The sequence below is a fragment of the Colius striatus genome, chromosome 5 (genome assembly GCF_028858725.1).
Source record: "Colius striatus isolate bColStr4 chromosome 5, bColStr4.1.hap1, whole genome shotgun sequence".
In the NCBI taxonomy this organism is placed as follows: Eukaryota; Metazoa; Chordata; class Aves; order Coliiformes; family Coliidae; genus Colius; species Colius striatus.
Window position 1 is genome coordinate 36961796 of NC_084763.1, and position 13280 is coordinate 36975075.

The 13280-nt window shown below is 34.5% G+C and overlaps 1 protein-coding gene across 5 annotated transcripts in view; it reads right to left on the bottom strand.

Moving 5' to 3' along the window:
• The window catches only part of MINDY4 (MINDY lysine 48 deubiquitinase 4), an 84956-nt gene that overhangs the window by 24040 nt on the left and 47636 nt on the right, over window positions 1-13280 (bottom strand). For 4 of the 5 annotated variants that reach the window (XM_061997301.1, XM_061997302.1, XM_061997300.1 and 1 more), the window contains 2 exons: window positions 4411-4474; window positions 2425-2586 (listed from right to left, as the gene is read on the bottom strand). In XM_061997301.1, coding sequence (XP_061853285.1) covers window positions 2425-2586; window positions 4411-4474 — 226 coding nt within the window. The remainder of the gene's footprint in view (window positions 1-2424; window positions 2587-4410; window positions 4475-13280) is intronic. The other variant, XM_061997304.1, reaches the window with a different exon arrangement.

A 13280-nucleotide genomic window follows, 5' to 3' on the forward strand; every position in this document is an offset into this window, starting at 1 on the left:
AGTCTATTGTAGAGCAATAAAATAAGCTTCGAACAGGATGTACAACTGAAAAAGGGAGGAATTGTTACATCAGCTTGCAAATGTCTAGCAGATGGGGATGAATTGTTTAGAGGGCAAGTGGTATTAAAACTAAGAATGATAATCAAAGGAAACTAAGTAAATAAACAGTCAGATTTAATATTAGCATATCCAAAGCACAAGCTATGTAGAAGCTATCAAAATATCCACATTTGCAGGAACCTGCAAATCTGTATTTGTATTTCCTCATATTTAAAGCAGAGACTTGTGAGAAACAAGGTAAGATCACAGCCATATGCTCTACAATCAACTAATACGTGTCCATTTGAATACTTCATGGATATAGATTTTTAAAAGAAAGCCTGCTGTATAACAGGATATAAAAATATCCTGAATTATCCCTTGAGAGATTGGCTGGATATGACCTAAAGGGAGTTTTCCAATCCTAATGTCTATGATTCACCATACATCATGCTCAGGAATTTCTTACTCCTGGAAACAAACAAAAAAACCCAAACAAATAAAAATTACAATCCTTTTCCATGACTAGTTTCAGTTACCATCTTCATAGGCTCAGTGTAATTGGATGTAATTGGATGCTGAATCCACTTACTGAAACACTGAGAGGAAGAAAAGTGTCTGTTTGAAAGACTTACAGGCAGATGCTATTCTCAGTTTCACCACTGTAAACCATCAGTGACACTATTTTTCTCTTAACTGTACTAGCCTTGTATGTTCATAACAGAAAGTAGAACCTGGCCCCTCATGCTGAAGTCACAGTGGAGAGTCTTCACACTTGAGGCCAAAGTCCACCAGAATCCAACTTTTTTCCTAGTCCTAAGGCACTGCAACATATGACAAGTTGTACAAATAGAGAGGTGGATTACTTGCAGATGTTCTTAAAACCAGACAATTTGCATCAGATGCCTAACCAATGTAGTCTGAAAAGAGAAGAGAAGAGAAGAGAAGAGAAGAGAAGAGAAGAGAAGAGAAGAGAAGAGAAGAGAAGAGAAGAGAAGAGAAGAGAAGAGAAGAGAAGAGAAATGAAACTACGTTTGCTGGAGATTCTGTAACTAATTAAGACTTAGAGAAGTTTGGAAAAGAGATGACTGCTCAGGAGTCCAGGTCTCATCCAAGAGCACAGTAGCAGAAGAAACAGACCCCCTTCACCATATAATTTGCAGAATAAGTGGAAGACAGTGTCTGATTCTGTCTGACTTTTAATTTTATTTCTAGAGGGCAGATGGGAAAGAAATAGCTCTTACCTGCACTGACCTCACTTACCATTTTGTAACTTAGAAGTCATTTTCTTTACTAGAGAATGGAAAAATTGCTACAGTGGTACATAACCATTTTTTGAGGTATTAAATGTTACAGTTTATAGAAAAAGACAAGGAGCTTGAACTAGTCACAGAAGCTAATTCATGCTTAGCCCAGTTCGTTCTAAATTAATCTGATTTGTATATGCTGATATGTCGTCTTGACTGAATTCAAGCCTTATTATAATCTTGTGAATAATGTAAAGGATTATGTTTATTAAAAATAACAAAAATTATAGTTTGTCAGTAGTAGGAAAATGTAACTGACTTTAGCTTCTTGTTAATGACTGTCAAATTCTGATAGAGGCACTGACTGCGAATACAGATGGGACTGTTAAAATTACCTAATCTTGTATGTAACACAAGCAAGAGCACTTCAAATAATATCCTCACATCAAATACAAAAGTGTTTAAGACAGAACATGTCTTTAGGAAAGAATGTCCATCTTGAGAACAATACATATTGATGAAGAACCAGTGAAATCCTTATAAAAGCTTTTCCAGAGGTAAATCAATGTATTTGAAATGTCTTCGAAAATTTTAACCTGTCTTTTAATTTTCAAGATGACTACAATTCAAATACTAATGTCAAAGACATGTTAAAGGGAATATTCTCATTATATTGACAAGGTTTTTTAGGTTGTTGTTGTTTTGTTTAATTTTTTACTGCTAATGCAACATGACCACCTTTACAGCTTGCAGTAGAGTATTTAATCAATCTGGCTCTCCATCACATGGGAACTCGTGGAGAACTGAATATGTATGGTGAATTTCAGCTCCAGATTCCATTGTTTACATGATATACTAAGACATAGGTGTCCACATGTGAGCTGAGTGTCTCATCTCCACTATAATTAGTGGAGATCTGGTGAATACTGTCAGTGGAACTTGTTCAGCTCATCCTAGAGTACGCAGTTATATTTGGTTACATAAACAGTTTTCAGTTTCACAGACTGCACTGAGCAGGTCTCAGTTCATGTATACAGATCTATACAACAACCACTTAAACAGAAGTGTGTTAGTCTGTAAGCTGCTTCAGGAGATCAGTTAGAAAATGAAATAGGCACATAAGAGTTGGAAAGCATACCTGACAAACATCATAGTGCTCGAAGAGAGACAGCAAACCAATATCACTGCGGCTCGTGATACCTTTCAAAATTGTGATATTCCCATTTCCAGAGTCCAGCTCTATCACATTGTTGAAAACATTGGACACAGCTTTTCCAGTCAAAAGCAAGTTCACCAATTCCTGGTCGTGACATGTTTAAAAACAAAACCAAAAAACCCCAGTAGTCAAATATCTTGTCTCTAACAAACATCAGTACAAGACTGATCCGGGACTGATAAAGTTACAGATGCCAAACATCTAATTTATGTGGTCACTTTAAGTTAGGTTGAGGATTGCTTATGATTTTTTTTTCCAGATGTTTTGGGGAATGTCTATTCTCAAAGTAAAAAAAGGAAATATTGATGATGTTTTCAAAGTTTACATTTCCAGAAATGAACTACTGATAATCAATTTACTCTTACATTCCATTCTCAACCTTCTCATATTAGTGTTTTTATAAATTAAAACACTTTGGTGTCCCTTTTGCTCTACAATGAAAGCTTCAGTATGAATTACATTAATTAAAAACCTGTACCGTACTATCTGATATTCTGTATGTGCTTAGTGATGTATTTTGTACATCAGACAAGATTTGTGAAAAGGTTTTTTTTTCTTTCTTTCTCACTGACTATTCAGTAGGAGATTCATCCAAATGGCTTCACATCTGGTCCATATCACTAGTATACTCACTATAGCAGACTGTTGACTCTTTCCTGGCCAATTAAACTAGGAATATCTGTGTGTCAGAGGCTAAAAACATGTGAGACGATGTGTGTGTGTGTAAAGCTCAAGGAACATGGGCAGTAGATATTTTTCTTAGCATAAGATTCCACAAGGGCCAGCTAAGATGTAGCAGCACATAACAACATCTAGTAGCAGACTGTGCTGCAACAATGAATCAGTTAATGATTAATAAACAACATATGTTGAGAAACATGAGGCGAAATAATAAAAAGAAAGTTTCCAGAAAAAATCGTCCTAATTACCATTCCCAGAGACATAAATAACACTGCCAGTTTGGGCTTGAAGTATGATTTTTAAAATACTGCACACATTTATAGTCCTACGTTTCTCCTGAAGACTCCTCAAAGTTTATAGTTTCTTACTGATGTTTTAGGGCTTCTAATCCACCAGTGATGTTCCACCACATAACCATAATATAAAAGTCTTCTATTAACCATGGAAGAGCTTGTGTTTTGCAGACAAAATAGCAGTACGTTTAACAGTTGTGGATCATATTCCAACCACACAAATGTCCATGTCCCAGCTTTGAGGAAATCCATGTTCCAGAATTTTGGGATCTACACTCCACCTACATGTCCAAAGCAAAGCATTTCCAACCAAGTAGATGCCTCCACAGGCCCAGAGCCAGTGGGAGACATTTCATACAGGACATGAGCTGGAATTTAGGTTACATAGAGTTGTGGTCCTATGTGTCAGACAGAAATTCAGACTGCTTATTTTCACGCACCACAGGTTCTTTAAGACACATCTATAAGTCACTGTATCCAGTTGGAAGTATCAGTCAGCATCAGCTCAGATATCTGGGCAGTGACTGTTTATAGAGGAGCTGTATGATTATACACACAACCTCAGTCCCCTTTCTGAAACAGCACAGAGGAAACTCAGTTTTCAGTCTCAGTAGTATCTCAGCACTAAAATCAACTGGGGAATTCAAAAGAGACATATGGGAGGAGTAGGAGCATTTGAACAAACAGGTACAGGCACATGCAGATCACAGAACCAGGCCAAAAAGCAAAGGCTCTGAAAGTAAACACAAAAATATGCCACTGGTGTTAAAAAAACACCACCGGTGTTAAAAAAACACAAGGAAAAAAAGAATAAAGCATGAAGGTGCTTGACATAATGGGGAAAAAAAGGAAAAACATAAGGAACTTAAAACAAGAAATGACATCTCTTCCCAGAGGTCAGTACAATATCCCCAAGACCACATAGGTAACTTACCTGAGTACAATAGCCATGGTTGCCAATCAATCGGTTTGTAAGCACATCAAAATCATTGCGCACCCTGAAAAGGCGTGGAGAACATAATCACATTTAAATACAATTTATTCTTTTTATAAGAGTTAACATCTCTAAGTCTTGGGAAAAAAAAACAAAACAAAACAAAACCCTCTAAACTGTTTTCCAACCATAAATATAACTCTATATTTTGGAATCCTTTCAAGGTGATTTTTTGCATTGCAAAATCAAATGTATAGATCAACTAAACCTGTGACAAATACAAGTTTGTCAGAGCTATACCAAACAAAATAGCTGTAGAGAAGAAATTAATCCATTGTCACCACTAGTTAAAACTTTAGAAATTAGAACTACTGGATAGATTGTCTTACTGAATCAGAGAATAGGTGAGGTTGGAAGTGACCTTTGGAAGTCACCTTGTCCAACCCCTTCATTAAAGTAGGGACACCTAGAATCAGTTTCCCAGGACCATGTCCAGATTTTTCGTTAATATCTCTCAGGAAGTAGACTCACTATCTGCTTGGGCAACTTATTTCAATACTCAGATAAGATGCTCTCACAAACACATGAATTTGTTACTTCCCTTATCATTATTTAGCGTATACCCACAAACCGAAGATGATATAACCTATAAACTCTATTGTCCATGAAAAGAAGAAGCACTAAAAAAAATATCCCTAGTTATACACATCTGTAATACATTTGTGTGGTCACTTCTTCTGTTCTATAACAATAAAGTCCATGTCATTGCATTATTGATAATTATGGAATAAGACCTCCCTAGACTAAGTTCTATCTCCCATAACTCCTGGAATTATTGAATAGGGGATTGGTTGATGACCTAAAAAATAAAGATTGTAACTGTAATAATATTTATCCCACAGATATAATGTAATTGCAAACATTATTTTATATATAAATAAATGTCTAATCTGGTTTTGAGGAAAAACAGTGTACTATATTCTGGGACAGATTAATTCTGTGGTTCACAAAAAAAGCTATTTTCCTTCAGTATAAAGTATATCAAACTCAATTGTTTTGGCTACATCCTTATTTTGGTAGTGTTGCAAAAACAGAGGGAATGCCTGAGGGATCAATAATTAAAACTTAGTTATTGCACATACATCTGGCCTTCTCATTCTCATTTGACCTGTAAAATCTTCTATGCACCTAAATATCCATGTTTCTTCGTAATTAGGATAATATTTTTTTAAAAAATAAAACATTTTGTCTTTGATCAAACAAGAGGTGAACTGATGTGGTTAGAGATAGTCTGAAATTTCCCTTGTTCTGTTAAAAAAAACCTGATCTCTTAGGTAAAAAGAGGGACCATTCCCCAACTTCATTCCAAACTTTACATAATTATTTTGTCATGGAATTTCTTTGAACTCCAAAACCAGAGTGTAATATACAATTTGTAAGATTCAGAGCCCTAATGATACTTCAAATCATTCAAATCAAGTGGGAGCCATTGAATCACAATTCCCTTCTTGAAAAAATATTTTAAGGACAATTTACAAGTTAGTCTCAATCATAACAGTGTCACAATATAATCTCTTGCTAGTGTGAAGTCGAAGACCGTGGAAAATGTGCCCGTGTTATGGAAAATTCTCTCGTGCAACATTGCAAGGAATAGATGAGGCGATAATAATCTTTGGATTTTGGCCATTTTTTAGTTTTAGAAACAGTTTCATCTTGCAAACGCCATAACCTTGTTTGAAATGAGCAGACCATACAATATGCGTCAGTTAGGGACGATGGGACATACGACAAAGACAATAGGAGGAAGTTCTAATTTCATCTGTAGGTACAAACAATATGGGAATTTAAAGGTGTATCTCAGATTTTCAAAAAGAACATCTGCCTTTCAAATCACTCCTGCTAATGAGGAAACAAACATCAGGCATATAGTTACAAGATTTACACCTATTCTAAATTGTTTTAAAATTGTTACTCATACCTGCCTAAGAGTTGGGAGCTTCCGTGCAGGTATATTTATTGTAGGAGTAAGCTTTTAAGTGCAAGTATACTTCATGCAGTGCAAAAAATATCAGATCACTGTGGGGTTTTTTTCTGCTGGGCTGTGAAGACATGCATTGATAACAAGTAAATGTGAAGCATTTCTTCATTCTGGTGTCTTGGCTATCACATGTAAAAAACAATATAATGAATAATTCTGTAATATTAATGCTATTTTTTCCCTGCACAGTATTTTCCATTTATAATTTTAAAATCATTTTAGAACAAAAACTTTAATTAATTTTAAACCAGGAGAATTTTAAGAGTCCCAGTCACTACCACCAGATAATGAGTTTTAGGTTTGACTCTACTGAATTCCTCATTCTTAATTTACAACTCAGTGCTCTATGTGCTGTTTTGACAGAGATGATACTCAAAAAGTTGACAATGAAATCTGCTAAATTTCAGATCACTCTGTAAGATCTCCCAGTTTCATTCTTATTTTAGTTACAATATGTATAAAGTAATGTGGTTTATGTCTGTATCAAAACCAGGGAGGAGAGAGTTTGAATTCTCTATGGAATGAGTCAAGTTGTGGCTGCTGCTAAGCCAGAAGCAGCCTGTTGAGATGAGAAACTGACAGCAGTAAATATGCTCAGATTAACATACTTCTTAATATTCATAAAGTCACAGTCACAACTTTGCTGTGTTTCAGTTTTTTCCCTGGGACCCTTGAATAGCTGAATTCTCCATTCATCAGTGCTGGAATTGCTTAGTCCAGTTTTCATTATGACAACATGTGGGCGTATTTTTACACATGTGTCAAAACTAAATAACATGTCAAAACTCCACAGAATTCATTAATTTTGTACTGCTCTTTTACTAACAAAAAAAAAAAATATTTTTTTTTCCCCCCCATAACAGGATGATCAGCATAAGGTGCCTATATCCTGGGGCTTAACTGTCTTTTTGTTCAGCATGTAACCAAACATTTTTTCACACATTATTATTGCATAAGCCAAATATCATTAAGTGGCTAAACAAAAAAAATATCTAAAGTGGCTTCAGAACAAATATCTACTTTATAGAAGCTAGAGAAACAAAAATCAACAAAATACATCTGGTGTGAATTATACATATTTTTGTGTGTGTGTTTTCTAATGCTGCTGGTTTTAGGGCAGGAATGTCTGAAATGGCCTGCCCAGAATTATAATTACATGTAATAAATCTCATTTCTTCTTTATACTCCTGTTGGTGATTCTGTGTTAGATTTCAGCCTTGTTGAAATGGCTAGTTTCAAGTTATAAATAATGTGTTTATTAAGGGATGTAAAATACTGAAGATGTATTGATGTTCTGAGACGAATCTTTGCCACAGCCGTACTGACATTATTTGCAGACTTCAAGGTTACCAAGACAATTCTTATTAGGAATCTGCCTGATGTTTAAATTTTTTACATCCATTCTAGGATATAGAAATCATAGAAATATATTCTAAGAGTTTAAGACAGATGGATAAAAATACCAGAGTTTGGAGAAACTGTAATGGCAATATAAACCTTAGCACTGATAATGAAATAAATTAGAGTGATCTGCACAGATTCTACTAAATTTTAAAAAGTGCATAACTACACATCCAAAATATAAATATTTTGAGCACTGAATTCTACTAGAAAACATACACCATAATCGCATAAAATTTTCTTCACAAATAACCGTTAGATAAATAAGAGGTTTTAAAAATACTTCATACACATTAATTCTCACTGTATTTCCAGGAAAATTCTTGCCAAGTTTTAAATGATGAAAATCTGCATACTAAAAACCAAAATTCACATACAAACTGTACACTAGGTATATTTCTAAACTGTCAAAATATGAGGTGCTTCAAGTCAGTTGTTTACCCTAGATATTGTCCGGATTGATAGAAGAACAAAATAAAACAATATAAACCAAAAAATGGTGCATTCAAGTAAGTGCTAGCTGTTCTACAATCCTTAACTCTGATGCAAAGCTGTAACAGAAAACTGGTGACCTCACCTTGATCATAGCAACAGACAGCTATATTAACAAACACACAATTACAAGTCTACTCCGAAAATAGAATTGGGGTTGGGTGGGAGAAAAACTCGTCTTCAAGCACAAAGATTTAAATAATTACAATGGGGATGTGGAAAATGACAGGATGAGTGACTGGCTTATTGTGTAAATGTTCTATGTTTTTTTTTTTTTTTTTTTACTGGCATACTGTGTAGTTTTCAAATGAATGTTCAAAAAAGAAGGGAAGAACCTCTCTAAAAAAAAAAAATACTGTTTGGGATTCAAAGCCGTGGAAGCAAGAAAGTGGCTTCATCCTTTATTTATAACTTTTTTCACAAATATGCTAATTTCACAAAGTTCTTAAAATGTACTTGTATTGAGGTAATCATGCACATTTAATTCAGCAGCTCTGCTGCTACAGGGTGCTAACATACTATAGGAAGTATTTCTATTTCACAGGGATAAATCTGATGTAGAAAGTGTTTAATCTATTGGCACATTCAACCCACTATTTCATATTTTTAAAATAAATGATCTTTCCTACTGAATGCAGTATGTCTTCCTGAGTGCAACACATTAAGCAAAGATACTAAACTCAAATTTGGGCAACTATGTTGGCCACACACTGGCTGAAATTTGGCAATTAATATGGTGGTTTTATTACTGCTCTATATTGTAGTAGAATCACACTTATTCTTTCACATCTTTGGAGTCTTTTTAATAAATATGCTCTCTGCTCCTAAAATCAAGAGTTCATTTCTGAGTATCCACTTCTCCAGACTTACTACACCAGGGATGGAATTTTATTGTATGTTTTAATTAATTGTTTAATTAATTGTTTTATGGTTTTCACACTTTGACTAGGTTTATTGTGTCACAGGATAAGTTTACTGATACACTTTTATTTTGTACTAATGTTTTTTAAATTTAAATAACTCTTCTTGGTTCTTCTTATTTACTTACAACTGCTTCCTCTCATTCTTAGACACTAGGTATGTCCACTCTCAAAATTTGGGTTTTATGCTAGCAAAGATAAAAAATTTTGTTCTTCTTTCATAAGATAGATTTTTCATTCCCTGGTCTTCCCTTTCCCTACACTTGTTCCAGTTTTAATGAGTGAACATTATTTGACTTGGTATTTTAATGAGGACACATCAGTGCCTTGTACAGTCTATTTATATTTCTTCACCTCCTAAAACAATTTAAACACCCCAAGAGTAGATCAACACTGTTTTATACTGCTAGCTCAACATCACTGTGTTTTCAGTTCTTCATCCTGCCATTTACAACTTATGAACACCTACTGTACAGCAGTGAATAGTCTCTGTTTGCATGACCTTGTAGTTTCTGTTGTTAAAATAAATTCTTCTGCTCATCTTGAGGATGAGACAGCTTTTTGTACAACAAAGTTTTCTTTTTCATTAGCACACCACTCCCTTTTTCCAATATTACTATAGGGAGTAAGAACTACGTTTAATCCAAAACTCATAATTGAGAAACTCTATCAGAAAACACCGATAGCTCTTTTCTGAGTTCCTTTCCTTTGTCACCTTTACAATTCTTAAAAGATCTCTTATTTTTACATTAGCAAATGAACTCCCTTTCATTATCTATTAACTAATTTTTTATTATTTATTTTTTGAGTTTAACAAATCTCCATCAAGTACTCTAATTGCATTCTTTACTAAACTTCAAATCAAATTCATGTATTTCATTCCCCACTTTAAAAAATCAGCTCTTTTATCAAAGTAGAACATCAGATCAGTCCTGTATAACTTATCTTCTGTAAAATCAGACTGCATTTGCTGCCTTTTTCTGTTCACCTCTATTGTTAGTTGCTCTCTTTTGCCTACAGCTTTTCCACCTGCTGAGATAAAGGCTAAGTCACTTGGCCTGCTTTTCCATCTTTTTTAAATGTAAGCATTGTTTGCTATTGCACAGTTATGTGGTGATCTCTAATGCGAAAAGTATTAAACATCACTGTCGTATCTATGATTTTTAGATGCTAGTTATACCAGCTTTTGGAGAACATCCACTTCTCCAGACTTACTACATCAGGGATGGAATTTTACTGTATGTTTTAATATCATAGTATGACAAAGCATATAAGCTTTTAGGATCAAGTCCATTGATAAAGTCTGACAAAGCAAAAGAAAGCTCAGAAATTCTTGCATAAGTTTATGAATGAGATAGAGGCAAAAATATATCTGGTTCATTTTTTCCTTCATGCTGCACAGTCATCACTTTGTCAGGTTTACACAAAAATCCTCCCACAAAATGAAGCTAATTTCTATACATGTATTCCAATTATCTATCCTGACTCTGTACCATGTTGTTCTCCTTACTGAAATATAAGGAAGAGTATTAATTTAGATGTGGAGTACTTTTTACACTATTTGTAGTATCAGTCACAGAAATGTCACATCTATTCCTGACATTTTTTTATGGCTATGATAAGGAAATTGTTTGTAGTTTAATTTCCACAAAGTCTGGGTCTGACCTCATCTAAATAACATTTTTTCTGTATTTTACAACACTCAAGACTCAGATCATTGGTGCTAGAGCTATTCGTTGCTCACCATACTTTTGTCATTCCTTTGCACTATTCCTTTAGAGTCACATATATCTCCACTATTTGTGCAAATCCTAGGTTTTTTGTCTTTTTTTTTTTTTTGCATTATTACCCTATATTCCCATCCCTTACCTATCAAGATGTAAAACATCTCTTTTTTGCTAAATTTGGTTTCATTTTTTCAATTTCATTACTACTAACCTTGGTTTCTCTTTCTTCAGTGCAGCAAATTTCTTTAAACCTAATACAATTCTTCCTGTTCTTTTTGGTTACATTTCCACCTGGGTCACATTCCTTATTTTTCAGGCTATACAGCTTCCTTATCTCAAGATATCTTATTTGACAGATACCTATGTAACTATGTTTTGTCAGATCCTACTCACCTTTCCTGTATCTTGTCTTCAAAATCCTATTCTTCCATCATCTCTAGCTTTATTCTTTTATCCCTGGGTACTGTCTTTCTCGAGTGTAATGAGGTGACATTTCATACATCAATACATCCCACTGTTTATCCACTTTTGAAAAAATATAAATCCCATAGCTTCAAAACTTAGTCTCACATTCTTCCTTGAATATTGCTAAGGCTATCTCATTATCCCTATCTTCTTGACCCTCTTTAAAGGAAAAATGATAACTTATTTCAAGAAAACTACCTTTTATTGCCTCTTGGCATCTGAAGCTGCAATCTGTGGGTCATTAAGGTTTTATATTTATTAATATATTTACTAATATAGAAAGCAATATCTGCTCAGTGAACACCCCAGCTAGAAGGGCTTCTGTCAAATTCACATAACAGAGCCTCAAAGACAAAGAACATCCTGAAGATTACAAACTGCATGCAACCAATCAAGCAGGAGGTTCACTTAACCAAACAAATAAGGACCCAATTCTTCCCTATCAAGGACTGAATCCCATACAAACTCTCCTATTTTCTCTCCTCCTTCTGCTGCTAGTAAATATAATCTCATGCTTCCTCTATGTTGTAAAATCACAAATTAGTCTCAGAGAAGTCTGAGATTCTAAAATATGGATTTTTCAGTTAGGTCAAGCTGTTTGGTTTTTAGCACTGTAACGTAATTGACAGCTGTTTCCCCTTAAAAATAGCTGCTTCCCTATCTTTTTCAAATACCAACAGGCTGAGCTGTAAAACACAAGATGATATGTATTTTTATTGCATAATTATAAACACTGAATGAAAACTGCTCTCACAAGTGATTTCCACTTGCTGTTGGTCTCCCAGACATTCTCAATTTAGGGAGGTGGGGATGGGGGAAGCACCTTTAAAAAAGCTTTTCCCAGAAAACTGTCTCATAGAAAAATGTATTTCCATCAAGAACCAAGTATGCCCCATGTGATATGATCTTTTAGGTGAAGTTGTAATTGATTTTCTTATTAGACAAGCCAAATAGTCATGTTACAGAAAGCCTTTCTTCCTCAGCCAAATAGCAGGAAGAAAGTAGGTGCATTTTAAGGAAACTCTAAATTGGAGATTGGCTCTGAGACAGGAAAAGGTGTTAGTTAAGAAAAGTGGATTGACAGTGGAGGACCCATTGTTCCACCCACAATTCAACCACATACAGAGTATCACTTTCTTTTTCAATGCCTTACCTGATGGAAAGATTTAAAAAGTCAAGTAAAATATCAGAATCAGGGCTATAGGAAGGGTATAGAAAAGGAAATAGAAAAAAAAAAAAAAAAAGGCTTGATACAGATTACTACAATGACTATTTTCTGTTATACATCTCAATAAAATCTTGTCTTATTGAGTAAAGATAGTCTTCCCAGAGACTGGCTTTCAATACTTTTTAACTGCTCTAATATTTTGTAATTTTTATATGGTTATTTGAGGTTAAGATAATATATCATAATGAAGCGTACAGCTAATGAAGAGTGCTTATTCTGTCTTTGCAGCCATATGAAGTATTCCAGATGAAAATGAACCAGTAAATCATATCTGAAAGGCAGGTAACATCATGGACAGAGATGCCAAAGTTCAGCAGCTGATTTACAGTTTTTTCTCTTTGTGGCATCTTGTTCTCACCACAATAAAACAATGTACTCACATGCTTACAACACATAAACAACGAATTATACACATCTGGAAGCTCTTTGATAAATTAATGCCCATGGGCTTCTGCTTCCTATCTGTCACATGTTCCTCCTGTTCTATGAAAACTCTGTGAAGTAGGAATTGTGTGGCTATGAGTAAACAACTGATCTTCAGGTCAGGTAGAGTGTGATCTTTAATAATTGCATATATATATGCTCTTCTCCTGCATCCA